The 21,724-nt window shown below is 38.0% G+C and overlaps 1 protein-coding gene across 3 annotated transcripts; it reads left to right on the top strand.

Moving 5' to 3' along the window:
• The first annotated feature begins 2,232 nt into the window (after positions 1-2,232).
• LOC127418314 (palmitoyltransferase ZDHHC2-like) lies at positions 2,233-21,359 on the top strand. Of its 3 annotated transcripts, none has more exons than XM_051658859.1 (13): positions 2,233-2,521; positions 7,702-7,728; positions 8,245-8,339; positions 10,962-11,082; positions 12,336-12,405; positions 12,502-12,534; positions 12,955-13,075; positions 13,498-13,630; positions 14,850-14,976; positions 15,068-15,160; positions 15,401-15,504; positions 19,679-19,752; positions 19,834-21,359. In XM_051658859.1, exons 1-12 carry the CDS (start codon positions 2,401-2,403, stop codon positions 19,717-19,719), a joined length of 1,086 nt encoding a protein of 361 aa, XP_051514819.1. In that variant the 5' UTR covers positions 2,233-2,400; the 3' UTR covers positions 19,720-19,752; positions 19,834-21,359. The 3 variants fall into 3 exon arrangements, with proteins under 3 accessions (XP_051514819.1, XP_051514820.1, XP_051514818.1); XM_051658860.1 differs by having other exon boundaries at positions 19,844-21,359; XM_051658858.1 differs by having other exon boundaries at positions 19,679-21,359.
• Positions 21,360-21,724: the final 365 nt, after the last annotated feature.

The raw sequence follows: 21,724 nt of genomic DNA on the forward strand, positions 1-21,724 counted from the left end.
TCATTTTTAATAACTCTAAAAAAAGAAAGAAAAAAAAGAGCAATCATTTTGGTAGTTACTTACAATTTCACATTTAGACTACTATAGCTAGTAAATAGTTATAGAAACATGATGCATGTGTACACTAAAAAAAAGTCTAGTAACCTAAAAATGTGCTTCATGTGGTAACAGCTAAATTAACTGTGGTTTTTATTCAAGTCTGTATTAAATATGGAACACTAAGATTTTTACAGTACATTTTTACACTTTACAATAAGATTGCATATGTTAGCATTAGTAAATACATTAGTGTGATGAGGAGGAGGGCGGGGCGGTTAAGGACCAAGTGACAGCGCGTCCGGGAGCTGGCATGCAAGTTCTTCTCTCTCTCTCTCTCTCTCTCTCTCTCTCTCTCTCTCTCTCTCTCTCTGTCGCTCCACCTGTATGTGTGTTCGTCTTATGTTTTATGTTCTATGTTGTTTTAAGTTTATTTATACCATTAAACTTTACGTTGACTGTTCAGATGGTTCCCGCCTCCTCCTTGCGCGTCCTTATACTGTTACAGTGGTGCCGAAACCCAGGAAGGAGGAGGGATGCGCTGTCGTGGAGTCCTCGCCGCTGCCGTCCGTGAAAGGAGCAGCCGTGACAGTCTGCCTGGGGACGGAGTGGTCGCTGCCATCTGCCGAGAAGGGGAGGAGCAGTTCCGTCCGCTAGGGGTTGGAGGGCTCACTGCCGTCTGCCTGGGGAGGAGCGATCTGTCTTCTGCAAGAGGAGTGGTTGAGGACCGGGCGGCAGCGTGTCAGGGAGCTGGCGAGCAAGTCCTTCTCTCTCTCTCTGTCGTTCCGCCTCGCTCTTTCCCTCTCCCTCCCCTCGTCTCTCCCAGGGCTCCAAAAGGTGGGGAAGACCTGCCGGCAGGCACGGCCGGAAGGGCAACGCCCCCCCTCCAGAAAGGAGATGGAGGAGTGTGACGAGGAGGAAGGTGGGGCCGGGCCGTGAACACACGGCCGGCCCTGGATTAGGCTAATCAGCCGGGAGGGGGATAAAGACGAGCCGGAGGCACCAGTTCGAGAGAGAGAGAGACGCACGCGGCAGCGCTGCATGTGTGTTCGTCTTATGTTTTATGTTCTATGTTGTTCTAAGTTTATTTATACCATTAATCTTTACATTGTCTGTTCAGCCGGTTCCCGCCTCCTCCTTGCCCGTCCTTATACTGTTACAATTAGGTATAATAAAATACCAATGAAAAATATTTTTACAGCATTTATCAATGATAATTTATGAAAATATATAAGTTCATGTTAGTTCATAATGCATTAGCTAATGTAAACACATTTGTTAACTTAACTCAAAAAATGTATAATTAACATTAACCTAGATTTACCGTTTGAATGCTGGAAAAGTATTGTTTGTTTTTAATTGACAGTATGAGTAAGTTAATTAACTAATGCAGGGTACAACGGAGCTAAAAATCCCCCTGGGGCAAAAGGCACTTTTGATTTTATTTTCTCCCAAAACACTAAAAAGCAAAAATGTTTGTAAATGTTTCAAATTTAAATAGCTAATGAAAATCCCTGAAATTACCACATTTATTTTGAAACAAAATACTTATTTGTCATTTTCAGTTTTGTTCAAGGTGATCAAATAAAAAGTTTTCAATTAGTGCAAGGATATTTATTTGCAGTAAAAAAATAAAAATAAAAAAGCCCCTTTGTTGCAGGGTCTAAAGGCCCCTTTTAAACATATTTTTTTTTTTTTTTTTTTAAGCGGGGGGAATTTATTTGTTATGAATAATGTTCAATGTAGGCTCACATTTACATATCCAATCACAATGGAGTATCTTTATTTGTTTATAGAGTACTTTAGAATACAGGCTATGTGATGAAATGCCAAATGTGACTGAAATTAACAAAAAATGGTGTACCCATCTCTGAAGTGGTTATTTTGAATAAGCATTATCTTAATTTGTTTCTCAAAAAAGCATCTTGCTGTCTCCAAAGTATTTGCATAAGTTGACCAATTTTGCCCTTTTGCTACTATATCACTATTCCTAGTCAATCTTTATTTCCATTCTTAAAAAGATTTTTCAGTAAGTCGCCTGTATATCAACTCAGTTATTATCAGGTAAGAGCTACTCTCAACTAAATTACTACCGACAAACCAATGTTCATTCAGCATAGGATTGAATTAGGTTGTAGTGTAGTAACACCTTCACAGCATCATGTCAAGTTTGTAGAAAGGGGCGGTACCGTTATGTTACACCGCAAACGAGAGCGATCATGCGAACCGGAGGATGGAGGAGCAGACAACACGTAGCGGGTGGTCAACAGCTGCACGCTGAAGATACCATGCTTTAGCATCAGCGCAGTCAGTCGGTGTGGGTGAACTTGTCGTTTTGGCCACTTTTGGTGACCAAACAGAAAAATGGCGCCGTCGGGTTCGCGCAACGTTGACTGCTGGAGAGTTCTGTACTGGATCCCTGTGCTGTTCATCTGCGTGATCGTGGCATGGTCCTACTACGCGTATGTAGTGCAGCTCTGCATAGGTAAGGCTGAAAACAGCTAGAGAGCTCTCTCTGGATAAAGTTGGAGTGATACCAAGAGAAATGTATAAATAACACCTATCCTCGACCATGTGTTTTGCGTATGTCTGGTTACATATATGCATATGTCTATGTTATTAGAGCTTTTGGGATCCATTTGCCTATTAACTGATTTACTTAGTGTATATATATCATAATTAGTGTCATGGTTATTCATATGTTATTGCATGTTAATAGCATCAATAATCAATTGTAATTATCTTCTTTAGTCTTAGGATAAAAACAAGTTTTGTGACGGTATACATATATATATTCTGTTAAACAACCCCCCCCCCCCCCCCCCCCATACACTGTATATACATATACAGTGTATGGGTATATAAAGCCCAGATCGGTGGAGTGTTGCAGTGATAGTTGTCCTTCTGCAAGTTCCTCCCATCTCCACACATGATCTCTGGAGCTCAACCAAAGTGATCATCGGGTTCTTGGTCACCTCTCTTACCAAGGCCCTTCTCCCCCGATTGCTCTGTTTGGCCATGTGGCCAGCTCTATGAAGAGTCCTGGTTGTTCCAAACTTCTTCCATTTAAGAATTATGGAGGCCACTGTGCTCTTGGGAGCCTTCAGTGCAGGCAAAAAATTTTTGTAGCCTTTCCCAGATCTGTGCCTTGACGCAATCCTGTCTCTGAGCTCTGCAGGCAGTTCCTTTGACCTCATGGCTTGGTTTTTGCTCTGATATGCATTTTCAGCTGTGAGACCTTATATAGACAGGTGTGTGCCTTTCCAGATCATGTCCAATTAATTGAATTTGCCACAGGTGGACTCAAATCAAAGTGTAGAAACATCTCAGAGATGATCCAGAGAAATGGGTTGCACTGTACATATATAATATAAACGTGTTATAATATTATAATATCTGCACCCTAATTACAAAATTGAAATACCTATGTGCAATAATGTGTAGAGTGAATTTGGGATCACTATAGCTACTCCATTGCCCTCATACTTGAAATCAGTAATTGGTCAAGATGGGATATCACCACTGTACCTTTTGCATTATTATGTTATGTATCATATGATTAGACTGTGGCTTGTTTACAAGTAAAGACTTGTATTCACATAGACTTAACAATATCTAACATTCTCTGCTTTGACAGAATCTGCTATCATGTTCTCATAAAACCTTGCATCAAGAGACTTTATTGTTCTCTTGAATGGTGGGTAATCATGAGGATGCCCCATTTTTCCAATGAAGACTGTTGGTGCATTTGTTTGGACTCCTTTAATAGAATCAAATGACATTCAAGTGCAAAGTACATAAAACAGCTTTTTCATTTCATATCAGAATTGCATTTTTCATCTCACATATGCTTTTTATAACACTATCGGTTAGGTTTTGTTTGAAAGTTTAGGGTTGGAAGGTAGATTTTGTTGATTTAAATCTTGATAGAGCAACAGCCTTTAAAAAATCATCTGTTTGGGTGAGAGTTTAACTTGCTTTTAGTGCCACAAAGTGGATATATTTCACCTTAGAACTGCTGCAATAGGTATAAGGAACCACGTAACATCATTTTGCAAAAATACTGTCACAGTCACGTAATTTTCATGAGATCAGGCTGCATTCAAAGGTTTTTTCACTGGAGCTGCTACCACCAGTTTTGTGGTCTGGGAGTGACCCAAATGCTGCACTCTACACTTTAAAATTAAAAAAGCATTTGAAAATGCTGTATGTTAATTAAGATTTCAAAGATGAACATGTGCCTTAGGGGTATAATGCATCAATGCATCTCAATGCATCGATCTGCCAAAGAAATTTCTATGCATCGATTAGGGAATTTTTATATTAATACCAAATGCGATACAGAGGCCGTCTCAGATTACACAAGCCCTCTTGCAACAGATGAGGAGCATGCGAGATTAAAGGAAAAAAATTGCTCTTTGAATTAAGAAAGATCATGCTGCCGAGTTCTCTCCCTGCGACCCTACATAGGATATGCAGGTAAATAGATGGATTGATGCTGCCGAGTTTGGCTTTGGGTGTCATTATTCATAACAGTTTGCGTCCAATTGACCAAAGGAAGTTAATTGTCACCACTCTCTTCTACAATTACAATATATTATGTTTATATTGCTCTATATCTTCATAAAATTATTTATCCATAAAATAGTTTAACCACAAATAGAACACAGTCTTAATAAATGAGAATGAGCGAAATCACTTAATCGTTCACTCACTCTCTCTATAGTGAATGCCACATAGTGCACTATATAAGGAATAAGGAGTGATTTCAGGCTTTTGAACTAAATAATTAAAAGCTAAATGCCTGTTGATTGAAGTTACCTCTAATTGGTCAATGGCACGTGGAAGCTGCAAAAAGACAAAACATTCTCGTGAACGTGCTTGACAAGCCCAGCCGCTTCTGTTCTGCCCCCTCCACCTCTGCTCCATTGAAAATGAAAAGGGAACTTGCAGGTAGGTCTATGACATACTTTGTAAAACCACTTTTATATGCTACTAATTGATTGTTTTTAATTCTATGACACTGCTTGATTTAAACATCGGACTTATCTGTCTGCATATGACATTCATTTTATTTTGTATTATGGGTGCATTAAATGATAACGTTACATGATATGTAAATCTACAATGCTAATTCCAAGATTTACATACCGTCTTTTGTGTGTGTTTGCATCAAGTCATTGTCTTGCATTATGTTATTCTTTTTTTCATATCAGATCTAGAATGCATGTAACATTAGTATTAATTTTGTGTTTATATATGCAGCCACACATAAGCCAATCCTTCTTGGTCATAAATGCATCTGTGACTCAAATGCTCAAGTCTTGTGCATGTCTATGCTGTCTAAATTAAGAACATTCACTAAAAATGTTTAATATTTTTTCTGCATATTTTTGAAAATAATTATGAATCGTTCTAAATTAATCGGATCAGGTCAAATCGTGATCAAATTTAAGATTTCATGATGGGGGATATTTACAACCATACTGCGTCTTTATTGGACTTCATTAGAAGACTTGTTAAATAGCATAGTCAATTCTGGTGTTATGGAAGTTACTGTCACTGTCACTATGGTTACAGGCATTATTCATGGCTATTGCAAGAACAGAAAATGGGCTTGACCTAGGTTATTCGTTTATACAGACTGCATTTGAGCTGCTCCTGTAAACTATTGTATGAAAAGGACAATTCAAGAGTCACACCTGTTAGTAAATATGTTTGTCAATCCCTAATACTTACTGTGTGAACTTAGCCACTATGTTTGAAATTCAACATAAATTGAAGGCTTTTAAATTGCTTGGATTTTGTGGAATTACCTGAGCCTAGTTGGCTCATTGCAACGAGCATGCAAATGCAGATAAATGTAACAGTGCCTATTTTAAAGCAGAGTGATTTACTGTTGAAAATAGCACCACTAATGGTTCTGTTGCATCTATATGTAAGTTTTACCATCATGCTTAAGGTGGTCAGTGATAAGCCTTTACACAACTTGTGGTGCACATCTGAGACAAATGTTGTTATAAATGTACTGTCTGCTGATCCTTATGTCTCAAAGCTAATCTTTGCCAAGCTGTCAAACACAACCTCACCAATCTCTACTTGACCTATTTCTGCTGTCATCACTTGCACTGAGTTTAGCAACAAATGCATTTCTTAGACAGCAACATCGACATCGCAGGAGAAGAAACTGAATAATCGCTGAATTTTTTAAAAAACGATTCTCATCATTTATTGATACTTTTCCTTGCTCTAAATGCAAGGCTTGTTCCGATGATGGCATGTTATGATAACAACCCTATAATACTGTATATGTGATTGCCAGTTGTAGTTCCTTAGGGACAATTCATACAGTATGCTGATTGCCTTCAAAACAGCTAGATTTGAATAAAACACAGGTGCTTTGATATGCAGTTTTAAAAGTTGAATTGCACAGAAAAAAATGGTAACCTGCAATTGTGACCTCACACATCTATTTCTACTTACCCATAAAAATTACTTTTGTTGGTGTAACCTCATTTGTCAGGTTAATTTCATCAGATTAGATCTTTTTTTTTCTTAATAAAACCAGTTCATTTATATGCTACCTCTTGAAGCACATTTCTTAGGTTACCTGAAAAAAAATTCTTTACAGTGTGTTTTTAACAGTAAAAATGCAGTACTTATGGTGTGACACGAAATAAACAGTGAGACGCATTGCAATAAGCAATTTCCATTGAAATACAATTAAAAAACAGTGCAGACTGTTGCAAGAACATTTCCTGTGTGAACGGCCCCTTACACCTCTAGTGCTTTTCTGCACATTTCCACATGAAGCGATTGCAGTACATCTTTAAATGTTGTTGTTGTGTATTATTTTAAGATCATGAAGATTTTTGTTATTCCATAATGCATCCTAATGATGCAAGCCTTATCAATACTGACTGTGATTTTAGAACCATCCAAGTAAATCTGAGCTAATGAAAATGAAATGGTAAACTAAAATACCAGGATGGAGATGCATGGCATTCTTTTGTATGCTGTGTACATCAAAAGAACTATAATCATTTTACTTTAGTGCCAGGCCTCATCATTTTTCAAAGAGCATATTTTGGATAGAGAGTAATGCAGCCCACATTCGAGGCTAAACTAATGAGGCTTTTAGGCCACTGTAACTTTGGTAAACTTAAAGAACAAGACATAGATCAATTACAGAAAGTCTGGCACATATGTAGTTAGAATGAATCAGAATAATTGCAGACAGAATGTTTATCCTTAAAAAGACAAACGTGCAGAACAAAAAGCCTCAGTGTAATCAGTGTGGACAGTCATATCTTGATATTGAATACTTTTTCTTCATGTTGCTAGTAGTTGGTATCTCTGCCCTCATCACCACAATATAGTTTATCTCTTCGTAAGAGTACCAGTTGCAGAGATGCATGTTTGAGCTAGTGAACTTGGGCATGTGATCAAGAATCTCCCTACAGTGTGGGTTTCAGTAACAGCGATCAGAGCAACTGTGCTGAGAACCATCTGCTGCTCGCTGACCTTCTATGAAATGCACAAGGAGTTATTGAGCTACTGTTTGTATAAAGACACACTGTGCTTATCCTGCTTCAAATTATACAGTGTGATCAAATTTATTATAAATATTACCTAAGACTTGCTCTTTCTTGTTTTCCTCTGCAGAAACTATTGAAAACATGGGAGAGAAAAGTAAGTCAGCTTTTTCCCACAATGTTTTACTATCACTTCCAGACAATTGAAATAGCAATGCATTTCCTTTGGATAACAATAATTAGATCTGTGGTTGCTTACTGGCCCAAGTCAAAAGCCCACCCCCAAGTCTATTTGATATCCCTAGATATGGGTCGGGTACCTCCTTAAATGTAAGTCTGTGTTTTTTTTTTTTTTGTTTTTTTTTTTTACCTGCTTTATTGTCCTCCAGGTGAATATTCTCATTGCTTAGAAAAGTAATAGCACAACTCTCTTCTAAAAGTTGCATGATTTGACACTGAGACAAGTGTAATGCTTAGGGTTAAGGGTTTGTTCAAATCCCCAACCCCAAGTATGAGCAATAGTAATGGTGATTTTTGTCTTTGCAGCTACCACTAATGATGTAATATTAAAGTTATCATTTAAAAAGACATACAGTGTCACAATGTTAGAGATACTTTAATCATGATGTCTATCTGTTTTTAACCAGTTGTGAATATTTATCTTGTATTACAGTAGTTTACCTCCTGGCATATCATGTGCTTTTCAGCATGTTTGTGTGGTCATACTGGCAAACCATCTTCACAAAACCCATGAACCCGCTCAAAGAGGTGAGAATAAATTATACTGTACTGCCATGTGATTTGATTATGAATACTACAGTTATGTGTTTATGATTATTAATATAATGGTAAACACCAAGCATGAACAACTGAAAACCATCAGACATTTGGTGTAAACTTCTTAATCTCCTACATGATCACACAGAAAATCAACATGCTGATGTTGACCCCATTCTGCCGAATTTCTGACAAACCCCACCCCCATCAGATATTTTTGCTTAAATTCAAATGAGTTCACCTCTCACTGCCGCACTACTGATAGTGTGTTGCACGAGCAATCTCCAAGACCTGGGTTCTAGTCCCATGGAAACCAGGAAGTAGTCACATTAGAGTTTTTCACTTTAAACATACATTTTTACTCTGATGGTTAGACTGCTATTAGGTTAGGTGGTAGGGTTTATAAAATATACATTCTTGTTGACTGTATTAGATCATTAACAACTGCAAATACTACTTGCTTTTGCCGATACTCTGTGGACATTTCACCTGAAAACTGGTCAACAGCACTTTCAGCTATGGCCACTGGGGGCAGTGGTTTGAAATGTAAGCCCGGATTGATTTTACAGCAGCAGAACTTTGGCGGATTTCGCTAAATTCACAGTGTGATTAGTCTGTAATGAGTCAGTTTGAATGTTATTACCCAGCATATTTCGGCATGACTCACAAGGTGTTGGCTCACAATGAACATTATTTTCAATTGGTTGTGATTACTGTGTAATATTTATAAATATATGGTACAGTGCATCCGGAAAGTGTTCACAGCGCTTCACTTTTTCCACATTTTGTTATGTTACAGCCTTATTCCAAAATGGATTAAATTCATTATTTTCCTAAAAATTCTACAAACAATACCCCATAATGACAATGTGAAAGAAGTTTGTTTGAAATATTTGCAAATGTATTAAAAATAAAAAAATGAAAAAAATCACATGTACATAAGTATTCACAGCCTTTGCTCAAAACTTTGTTGAAGCACCTTTGGCACCAATTACAGCCTCAAGTCTTTGAGTATGATGCTACAAGCTTGGCACACCTATTTTTGGGCAGTTTCTCCCATTCCTCTTTGCAGGACCTCTCAAGCTCCATCAGGTTGGATGGGGAGCATCGGTGCACAGCCATTTTCAGATCTCTCCAGAGATGTTCTATCGGGTCCAAGTCTGGGCTCTGGCTGGGCCACTCAAGGACATTCACAGAGTTGTCCCGGAGCCACTCCTTTGTTATCTTGGCTGTGTGCTTAGGGTCGTTGTCCTGTTGGAAGATGAACCTTCGCCCCAGTCTGAGGTCCAGAGAGCTCTGGAGAAGGTTTTCATCAAGGATGTCTCTGTACATTGCTGCATTCATCTTTCCCTCGATCCTGACTAGTCTCCCAGTTCCTGCTGCTGAAAAACATCCCCACAGCATGATGCTGCCACCACTATGCTTCACTGTAGGGATGGTATTGGCCAGGTGATGAGCGGTGCCTGGTTTCCTCCAGACATGACGTTTGCCATTCAGGCCAAAGAGTTCAATCTTTGTTTCTCATGGTCTGAGAGTCCTTCAGGTGCCTTTTGGCAAACTCCAGGCGGGCTGTCATGTGCCTTTTACTGAGGAGTGGCTTCCGTCTGGCCACTCTACCATACAAGCCTGATTGGTGGAGTGCTGCAGAGATGGTTGTTCTTCTGGAAGGTTCTCCTCTCTCCACAGAGAAACGCTGGAGCTCTGTCAGTGTGACCATCTGGTTCTTGGTCACCTCCCTGACTAAGGCCCTTCTCCCCCGATCACTCAGTTTGGCAGGGCGGCCAGCTCTAGGAAGAGTTCCTGGTGGTTCCAAACTTCTTCCATTTACGGATGATGGAGGCCACTGTGCTCATTGGGACCTTCAATGCTGCAGAAATTTTTCTGTACCCTTCCCCAGATCTGTGCCTCGATACAATCCTGTCTCTGAGGTCTACAGACAATTCCTTGGACCTCAATGCTTGGTTTGTGCTCTGACATGCACTGTTAACTGTGGGACCTTATATAGACAGGAGTGTGCCTTTCCAAATCATGTCCAATCAACTGAATTTACCACAGGTGGACTCCAATCAAGTTGTAGAAACATCTCAAGGATGGTCAGTGGAATTAGGATGCACCTGAGCTCAATTTTGAGTGTCATGGCAAAGGCTGTGAATACTTATGTACATGTGATTTTTTTAATTTTTAATTTTTAATACATTTCCAAATATTTCAAACAAACTTCTTTCATGTTGTCATTATGGGGTATTGTTTGTAGAATTTTGAGGAAAATAATGAATTGAATCCATTTTGGAATAAGGCTGTAACATAACAAAATGTGGAAAAAGTGAAGCGCTGTGAATACTTTCCGGATGCACTGTATAACACATTGTTGGGTTGTAAATTGCATGTGATCTTCAGTGTAACTATAGCACCTCACTGCAGGTGGTTATTATTTCAAGCCGAGAGAATGAGATACAAACTGTAATAGAGAAACCACATAGAGCTCAAACTGGCAATCAGTTGCAGTGCTCTCAGATTTCTGATGTCGGAGACGTTCTGGTTGCAGTAAAGGAGGCGCGGTGCTTGTCATGCAGGAAATATCAAAATGTTTTGCTTTTTGTCTGTTTCCCTCAGTTCCACCTGTCACACTCTGACAAAGAGCTATTAGAGCATGAAGATCGGAGAGAATCTCAACAGGAGATCTTGAGAAGAATTGCTAAGGATTTGCCCATTTATACACACACAATGTCTGGAGGTGGGCACAATTTAATTTGAGCACATCCAAATTGTGTCAAGACATTACTGATAGCAGGCCAAGTCAGCAAGAGTCCCACACTGTAAGAAAATGTTTTGTCAGGCATCCTCTACACTGAAAAAGTTGTTACCTTAAGAAGTTATTTCTGCCTGATATAGCCTTTAAAAATTAGTTTTGTTCATGTAACCTAATGTATTCAGGTCGATTCAGTGATACTAAAAAATAAATATGAAACTCGTTTTAGGCTAACATTTTTTTTTTAATAAAGATGTAGTAGCATCTAAATTAACTGGTTTGATTTGAGTTAAACACATTTTAATGTTCAAATTTTAACTGATTCGAGGAGAAGATTCCCCCAATACAATGTAAAACGCTTTGAATGCCTAGAAAAGTGCTAAGTAATTGCAAAGAATTATTATTATTAACTTTTGGCCATAGCCCACATTCACTTATCAACTTATATTTTCTGAATGCAAAGTCCGATCAAAACTTGGGAAACTTCGACATAAAGAGATTTTAAGGATGTATGCCAAATTTCGTCCAATTCTGCCCATAGGGGTCGCTACAACTAAAAACCAGTTACAGTATAACTCTGCAACAGTTTGATCGAGGAAAACAGTTTGATTGGAATTTGGCGTGCTTCTTCTTGTGCTAATATTTCCTTAAAATATTGATTGGACTTCTACACCAAAATGTCCGCCAGCAGCCAATCAGATTTCATCAGATAATAACTTGTGTTTTGAACATCCAGTCATTATAAAATCTGCTTGGATCCCAAATTTTGTGAGAATCAGTTGCAAGGTGGTGCTAAAAAAAATCGAATATATACTTGTTTTAGTAATCATTTCGGAACTGCAGTTGCAAGCATATTTTCTTCTTTTGAATCCTTAAGTACTCCTAAATAAGTCATATGGATTTCATTTTTTGACAGAAAAAAACTCCAAACTCCAACATACTTTTTTAAACTTATTGTTAGGAGCTTTCTCAGATTTGCACAAAATTTGTTGTGTGTCATCTAAAAACTTTATGACAAAAGGTTATCGACTTGAATACATTGGGCTACACCAATAAAAGTCATTTTTAAGTGTCAGATCAGGCAGAAATAGCTTTTAAGGTAACAACTTATTTTTTTTAGTGCAGAATTGGGCTCAGAAACAAATAATGGCCACAGTCAATTACATATGATTTTCAATCTGTGTTCAGTCTTCAGTGAATTCTATCGATCTCTATTTTAACAAGCTGTCTTGATACAGCTGTCCGCTACTGTGAGCACTGTCTGCTGCTGAAGCCTGATCGATGTCATCATTGCTCTGCCTGTGATAAGTATGACTTTCCTAATTTCTTTTTTAAGTACAACACATATTTATTAGATTGTTGTGCTCTTACATTTTAACAGCCTCTCCCTCTGCTGTTTTACAGGTGCATTTTAAAGATGGATCACCATTGCCCGTGGTATGTACTAGCTCAATAAATTTAATGCAAAGTAAGAGTAAAAACATTTTTGTCATGGAAGGAACACATGCTCCAAAGATTTCTGGATTTTATAATTGATTAAAAATATATTTTTTCTAAAGATATTGTTTTTTGTATAATTGTAAAAAGGCTACATTGTAAAGTGTTTTTTTCTCCCTCTGGTAACCTAAAATCATGTTGTAACCTACTGTAAATTAGCTACTGTAGTTTTATTCAAGTAAAGAAATACATACAATAAGTATGATGTTACTGAAGTAATGTTAAAGGGTCAAATCAGGTAAAATTAGCTCCTTAACGTAACAACATTTTCACTTGTTACAGCATGTAAAATAGCAATTGTAGAAAATAGATATTAGCACTCGTGTTTATTAAGCCTATGCATTTTATCTTCTTTGACAGGGTAAACAATTGTGTGGGCTTCTCCAACTACAAGTTTTTTATGCTCTTTCTAGCATATTCTCTGTTGTATTGCCTCTTCATCACTGCCACAGACTTGCAGTATTTCATTCAGTTCTGGACTGTAAGTATAAATTATTAATTTCCTAGGCTTATATGAAGAAACTGTGATCATTTGAATGTGCAAATAGGGTGTCTCTAATTAAATAAAACACACTGAGATATTTTGATCATTCCTTTATCAAAAGCGTCTTTATTTTGAAAGGTTGATGGTAAAACGCATGAACGTCTAATTGAATAATTGGTAGGAATGAGTCAATCACTAACATTGATGATGTGCAATGATTGACCTACAGTATATATTCCTCTTAGATAGTTTTATAGTTTGCCTCAGCACAATATTAGTGTAGTGTTTCATCCACTTAACAATTCCCATTAGTTCCAGTAGCTAAGCAAACATAGGCCTATTTATTTTTACAAAACATGTTGTCAAGTTTGCCGTGTATTAAGGAGCATTCCCATGTGTTTACAACTGAATACTCACAGAATGGTCTGCCTGATACTCAAGCCAAGTTCCACATTATGTTCCTGTTTTTCGCCGCCTCCACGTTCTCATTGAGCCTGGCGTTTTTGTTTGCTTATCACTGCTGGCTTGTCTGCAAGAACAGATCCACACTGGGTGAGTGGGCTGCGCTTTAATTAGCCACTTGGATTGCACTGAATCACATGGGCTCATCAATACTGGGTATTTTCAATTCTAAACAAATTCTTATCTGTCCAAACTGTCTGATCAAATATAGTGACACAATATATTGAACACTTAAGCCACACTTGAAGGTCTTTGAATTTGATAATAAAATATCAAACCAAGTGGCATTGGAAAATGTCTGTCAGCACTTTTTTTCAAGTGCCACTTGGTGTGATAGTTTATTTCCAATACAATGACATTCATGCATTTTTTAGTGTGACCAAAAATGTCTAAATACATTTTTGGGCTACTGTAAGTCATACAGTACATCAAGAGATTGAGATGTGGAGCAGTTGCTGTTTAGTAGTGTGTCTGTGATTGTGCCTCTATTGCAGTCTGTCCTTTGTGGCAAATCCTCGAGGGAAGATGTAACTGTGACAACATTCTCAGTCTTCTAGCAAAAACGAGTGTATCTTCAAGGCACATAATGGTTTAAAGTTTGTAAATGTTGAAAACTGAACTGAGCATCAGGCAAATCCTCATCCTCAGAAATCTGAAATGTTAATATTGCTCCTTTCCATTGATGTGCAGTTTAGTTTATGGTGTGCCAGACTACACTTAATTAGAAAAATAACTTAAGGCGTCTTTACACAGCCGAGTTAAGGCTGCTCTGTGCCTGCTCAAAATTCTGCGTAAAGACACAATGCTGCATAAAAGCCAGACTAAATTAAGCCTGCTCTGACCCACCTGAGTCCTTAGTATCAAAGGCAGTTCTGATGCTGCTTTGGTTATGTGTACGTAAAATGCAGAATCAGAGCAGCCTTAAATTTGGTTGTTGTCATGATAGAGCATATACAGTATTTCACAATTCAGCTTCATATTTAAAAGTGTATTTTTATATTTTAATTAATTTAATATACATGTGAATGTGTAATTGTGTATGTGTAATAATATTTTTAAAACATTAATCTCATAACATTATTTATGCAATTGTAATTGCTGTGTAAATGCATTTATGGCACCTCTGATCAGCATTTAATAGTGTGCCTAAATAAATACATCTAAATGCCACTTCAGATGCAGCTTCTGTGCCACTTTAGCAGTTGGAAGATGGCTTTGTGTCCTGGTAGCATTGTTTATGTTGCATCTTCATGTATTTGATTGTGGTTATTTTTTTTATTTTTTTTTTTTCAAACAAATCTCCTGTCAGAGGCTTTTAGAGCACCTGCATTCCATTATGGACCAGACAAGAACGGCTTCAGTTTAGGACTAAACAAGAACTTTCGCCAAGTGTTTGGAGATGAAAAGAAATACTGGCTTCTGCCTATATTTTCAAGGTAGCAGTAAAAGTGGTGTTCGGCGTCACTTATAATATTTGCGTCAGTGTTTATTTATCTCACTCCCTCTCTAATGCATGTGTTTCTGTAGCCTGGGTGATGGCTGTTCTTTCCCCACTTGTCTAGTGAACCCAGACCCTGAACAGCCCTCCTCACCCCCTGGACACAACCCTTCAATCAAAAGGTTCACAGTTCATATGAATCAGTAATTTATGCTACCATTTGTTTTTTTTTTGTTTTTGTTTTTTTACAACAATAAAGTTTATTTATTTCATAGAAGTAAAATGATCCAGCTGATCTTGACATGAATAGTGTAATTTCTAAAAATAACACATTTTAAAAACTTAACAGTGATATTCAGTTATTATAGACTCTCAGTCTTTAGTTTGTTAGCTTTCCATTTATGCTCTTTTCATTCTGCTAGTGATGGAGAATCTCATCAGTTTCCTCCAAAACCTCTGAGAGAGTCTCAGAGCCGGCTGATCAGTAACACGCAGTCAGAGGGGAGTGAGGACAGAGACAAGCGAGGTGAGTCTAATGTAGAAAACAGAGAGTCAGAGCTGTGGCAGAGTGGCTAGCTGTTGTGCTTATTGGGATGCAAGTTCGAATCTGGCCCATGTAATTTCCTGTTCCCTGTCGATTCAGTTCACTCGACATTGCTGTAAACACAAAGGGGATTGTCCTTCTTACACGACCTAGTTGAAACCCTTATACAATCACGCCAATCCTCTGATTGGCAATAGTGTCTGAGCGCCGCCCCTTTAGTCGAGAAAAGGACTTTGTTCAAAATGTTGCTTCTGTGTGTATTACTCAAACAGACATTGTTCTCGCAAAAGAGAAATAAGCACCCTTTGTACAAACAAGGGACGTTCATACATTCTCAGAAAAAGGGCCATTTTCTCTTTACATATCATGCAAACCCCACGTTATGCTCAACCGCTTCCCAATGGTGAGCGCTGCTTCATCACCTATAGCAAGCAAATCAATAAGCCCGCTGTCCTGCTGCGTGGACGCGTGGCGAGCCATAACAGACATGTCAGACTGGGTGCTAAAAATGATCGAGCACGGTTATACGATTCAGTTTGTATGCCGGCCACCTCACTTCTCCAGCGTTCTGCAATCTGTGGTCCGTCACAAGCGGTTTTTGAGATTCGCATTCGAGGGAACTGCGTATCAATTGAAAGTCCTTCCTTTCGGTCTGTCTCTGTCTCTGGACAGTTGTGAAACGGGTGTGGCACATCAATCGCATAGAACCACTGGCTGTTTTTCTAGCTTTGAGAGCTTTTCATTCCGGCATTGTGACTCACAACGTGCTGATTCGTTCGGATAACGCAACAGTAGTGGCATACATAAATTGCCAGGGCGTACTCCGATCGCCACAATTAATGAGCATGACACAATGCCTCCTCCAATGGAGCGGGCGTCATCCCCTCTCATTGCGTATGACACAGGTCCCAGCCCATCTGAATTTCGGAGTGGATCTGTTGTCACGCCAAGGAGCATGACCAGGGGAATGGAGACTTCATCCTCAGATAGTGTTGAGGATTTGGGAAATATTCTGCAAAGCGAAAGTGGACCTATTTCCCTCCGCAGAGAATGCCCACTGTCCCCTTTAGTACTCATGTCCTAAGCCCTTCTGGGCGTGGATGTGCTGGCTCACAAATAGCCGGCGAAACGCAAGTATGCGTTTTCCCCGGTGCGCCTCCTTTATTCTGTCATCAGCAAAGTCAGAGTGGACATGGAATCAGTTCTATTAATTGCGCCGAAAAATCCTGGTTTCTGGAGATGATAGAAATACTAGACTGCCCTCCATGGGAAATACAGCTGAGGAGAGACCTTCTCTCTCAAGCACAAGGCATGATTTGGCATCCCCAGCCAGAACTGTGGAACCTATATGTGTGGCCTCTGAAGAGAGCACATCGGACGAGCCAGAACTGGCTCAGCCAGTGATGAACACTGGAGGCTGGCTTGTCATTTAAACTCCATTAAACCTATAAAAGGCTACGTGCCTAAAATTTTATCAACACCCTACAGGTGGTTCGTTTGCAAGCCTTCTTTTTACCACCATTTAATTCAGATGAAGAGCAATCTATGCATATGTTACGCCCAGTGAGGGCATTGCATACATGTGTTGAGCGCACCCGTCAGCTTAGGCTGTCGGATCAGCTCTTTATGTGTTATGGAGGACGCACAAAATTAATGTCCGTCTCCAAACAAAGGCTCTCTTACTGGATTGGTGATGTGATCACCCTCGCTTATGAATCACAGTGTGTGAATTGCACTATTGGTGTCAAAGCGCATTCAACCAGAGGCATGGCCTCTTCATGGGCATGCATAAATGGTGTGTCCTTACAGGACATATGTTTGGCAGCAGGACGGTCCTCGCAAAACACGTTCATAAGATTTTATAACCTGGCATTCATCTCCTTATAAGTCCTCTCTGTATAGAGTGCTTCTTACATTCAAGCGGGTGAGCCCAAGCCCTTATTATGGGTGGGATACTGACTATAATCAACATAGCCACCTAATTACATGCTGTTGAACTGCCATTTTCAAATTTGTGCCCCTTTTTAAGTACGGGCTTCCCCATAATTTTACACAACTGCCTGCATACAGACAGCTGTAAATTTCCCATAAAGTCACAAGTATATTCATACTAATAAAACTTCCTTTCTGACTGAGCTCATGAAGGGGTTTATTCACACTATATGACCATATAGTTCATATATCCATTCTAAGTACTCCCCTCCTGGCTCACCATGAGGGTTATTCACTTGCGGCATACTCATGTCGGTCGCCTTCCCGCAGGACTGCGGCATCATGCTCTTTCAATAAGTACTCCCATAAGAAATAAAACCTACTTTTCCAACTATGTTGTGAGAGGGTTAATAAACCATACTGTGAATGTCAATATGGTTCATATAGATTCCAGACTGCGTTAATTTCCATCTGGCATCTGCCATGTGGGACTATTCGAATACACTAGAACATGACTTATAAGTCATCAGCCTGTGGCTCCTTATGAATATCTCTGTTTAGTGTTATAACTCTGGGAGTGTAATGTTACGTAGTGCAGCATGTTGGGATACCGTTCCCCATTGTGTTTACGGCAATGTCGAGTGAACTGAATCGATAGGGAACGTCTTCGGTTACACATGTAACCTCTGTTCCCTGAGATGAAGGGAACGAGACATTGCCAAAGCTGGCCGCACTACTACTTCAGAGTTTATAATCGAATGACTCACTCTTGTCCCTCAGTCAGAAAATTATGAAGAAATGGTGACTGAGCACCCCGCTTATATAGGCCAACTGCGTGCCTAAAGGGGCAGGGCTCAGACACCATTGCCAACCCCAGTTTGTGGGGTTTCAACAAGGATGTGTAAGAAGGACACTCCCCATTGTGCTTATGGCAATGTCTTGTTCCCTTCATCTCAGGGAACCGAGGTTACATGTGTGACCGGAGACGATCCCAATAAGCCTATAAAAATGTATAAAAAGAGAGACAAAACATTTAACACAGAGATCTACTATAAATCATTACAGAACATATGCAAAATTTGGGGATCTGTGTATCCAGAGTATAAACAATTTTGGGTGACTGGTGACAATACAATGAGGTTCCATTTGTTATTATTAGTTGAAGGAATATTCCGGGTTCAATACAAGTTAAGCTCAATCTACAGCATTTGTGGCATAATGTTGATTACCACAAAAATGTATTTTGACTTGCTTTTCTTAAAAATAAAAGCACAAATCTGGGTTACAGTGAGGCACTTACAATGGAAGTGAATGGGGGCCAATTTTTAAACATTAAAATACTCACTATTTCAAAAGTATAGCCACAAGACATAAACAGTATGCATGTAAGCATGATTTTAGTGTGATAAAATCACTTACAAAACGTTTCTGTTTTCTGTGCCATGACGATGTAATGTCAGCAAACCCTAAAACCCTAAAATGACAGCTTAACAGCTCAAATAATACGAGTTTTAATGTAAGTGCTTTTATAAAATTATAAGCTTCAAATTTCTTCCTTTAAACCTTCCAAAAATTGGCCACATTCACTTTCATTGTAAGTGCCTTACTGTAAACTCGATTTTTTAAGAAAAGGAGGGATGAGTCGAAATTATTTTTTGTGGTAATCAATATTATGCCACAAATGCTGTTGAATGAACTTAACTTTATTGAACATGGAATATTCCTTTAACTACATTTGTTAACATGAATATCAATGTACAATACTTTTACAGCATTTATAATCGTGGTTAATGTTAATTTCAGCATTTATAAATACATTTTTAAAATTAAAAGCTGTACAGTATATGTTAACATTAATTAATGCAATATGAACTAACATGAACTAAACATGAGCATGTGTACTTTTACAACAATGCTGTTTAAAAATAGTGTTAATTGTTAGTTCATGATACCTAATGCATTTGTTAATGTTAACAAATGGAACCTTATTATAAAGTGTTACCGGGTGGCTATACATCTGTGCCAAATCAATGACCTTGATATTTATTGTTAGTGCCATGATCTACCAGAGCTTCAGAAACATTTTATGGTAGAGTATTAATCAGCAATGGTTGTGATTAATGGGCTCAAACAGTGTTAAGCTGTTTGAGTCAAACAATGTCAACAGAATAGACTCAAACAGTGTTAATGAGCATAAACTGCTCATTCTGGATTTTCCTAACAGGTACAAGCAACCCAGCCTTGACTATTGAGAAGGAAACTTAGGAACATGAACATTGGACTGGTTTTATTGGAAAGGTTTGTTCAATCTATCATCTTTTTATTTATTTATTTTTACTTATTCTTCCAATTATAAATTAATACTTACCTATCTTCTAGGTTTCTCTAGGAGTTTTGTGGTAGTGTTATCTGTGTTAAAGAGAGGAATCCTCTATTCCTTTAAGGCTACACTGCTCATTCACAGACCTCTGCTCACTCTCTACCTAATAAAATGTTATGATCTTTCATAAGAACTAACAGCGCAGGATTATGGTGTGTATATACATGAAGGACCACAGAGTCTCTTGTCTTCTTTGAAAATTGTATGGCTGAAATAAACAATGTGCCTAAAAGATACCTACAGAAGTGGCTGAACATTTGATAACATTACTGTGTGCCCTTACATGACTGACAGGTTAAAAATTTAGAAGTTTGTATGGTAAATGCCTTGAATATAGCTTGCGTGATGTAGGCAGTGCTGAAGAAGGTGAACGTGAAGTACTTATGCATGCTATGTGATAATGGTGGAACATAGTGTTTTGTAATGTTTAAAATGTGAAAAGCATCTCTAAAGAACATGTATTTTTTCAATCACTACATACATACAAATACATTTGTATGTCATAAATTTGGACGTCATGATCAATAATCGGTTTTATTTGACCAAAGTTTCACTCATACAAATTGGATTTTCCAATATCAGCCATAAAATCTGGATCTCATATATCCAGAAATTTGCTGAAGTCATACAATACCAAAATGATTGATGAAGCAAATGTTATAGGTTGTTTTCAATGCAAATATGCCAATTAAAATTTTTTTTTTACACTAGACGTCCAAGGATATTCAAATAGAAAAAAAAATATATAATAAAGTTTTTACCTGGTAAAAAAAACTTTCTGTATGCACTTTGAACAGCGCTTGAAGGTGCACATTTTTCCAATTTCATATTGTCTGTCTTGTTTCCTATTAAATCAAGTATGTTATAGTAATGTATTGGTTTAACACTTACGCCCATATATGGGATACTTTATACTTCCGCTGCAAACAAAATAAAAAAAAAAAAAAAATTCATATTGTCAGTATATCAGATTTTTTTTTTTTTTTTAGCATACTTTATCTAATCGTTTGTTTGCACAATTAATGCAAAACTCAAAGATGTGTTTTTTTTTTATGATAAAGATCACATCTGATTGATCTAAGGGCTCTACTAATGTACTAACTACAATATTTCTATTTTGATTCCAGTTATTGCATGTAATGTACTTGGATGAACTTGTACTTGATTTTGACTGAGGTGTGAACCAAACCTCGTATATGGCAAAGTTGTGGTATGTTTAGTATTTTTTATGGGAATGTATCGTGAAAGATTTCTGGTGCTTATTTTGTCATTAGGCAGAAATAAACTGTGATACAAGATTTCTACCCCTGGTCTCTGCATTTGTGCACCTAGACCAGCTGATTGTCCTGTACACAGAAGTTGCTGCTTTTGTTCTTTGAGATTACTTTATTTCTGCTGGCTCTTTGTTTGTAGCTTAACCTGTTTAATGTTTTATGACATATCTGTATGATTAGACTACTGAATTATAACTGGATTAATGTTATTAAGCTGTGAGAGAAATAAACAGATATTTTATTAAATGCAACAGTGTTGTTTAGTATAGTTTCAAAACAGTACTTAAGGGAATAGTTCACCTAAAAATGGCAATTCTCTCATCCTTTACTCACACTCTTGCCATCCAAGATGTGTATGACATTATTTCTTCTGCAGAACACAAAGATTTAGAAGAACATCTCATGTGTGTAGGTCCTCACAATGGTGAATGTGTACCAAAAATTTGAAGCACCAAAATAACAAAGTCATCATAAGTAATCCATATGCATATGTCTCCAGTGGTTAAAACCATGTCTTCAGAAGCTATATAATAAGTGTGGGTGAGAAACAGACCAATATTTAAGCCTGTTAACCATAAATCTCTTCTTGTTTTCAGCAATTCATTCTTTGTGCATA

Source organism: Myxocyprinus asiaticus, chromosome 27 (genome assembly GCF_019703515.2).
Source record: "Myxocyprinus asiaticus isolate MX2 ecotype Aquarium Trade chromosome 27, UBuf_Myxa_2, whole genome shotgun sequence".
In the NCBI taxonomy this organism is placed as follows: domain Eukaryota; kingdom Metazoa; phylum Chordata; class Actinopteri; order Cypriniformes; family Catostomidae; genus Myxocyprinus; species Myxocyprinus asiaticus.

What these genes read in the sequence shown, in the direction of transcription:
- LOC127418314 (XM_051658858.1), top strand. Translation starts at nt 2,401, where the DNA reads ATGGCGCCGTCGGGTTCGCGCAACGTTGACTGCTGGAGAGTTCTGTAC. An exon ending in ATTTCATTCAGTTCTGGACT is followed by an intron (nt 13,076 to 13,497) that starts GTAAGTATAAAT and finishes GAATACTCACAG; the next exon opens with AATGGTCTGCCTGATACTCA. An exon ending in TGAGGACAGAGACAAGCGAG is followed by an intron (nt 15,505 to 19,678) that starts GTGAGTCTAATG and finishes TTTTCCTAACAG; the next exon opens with GTACAAGCAACCCAGCCTTG.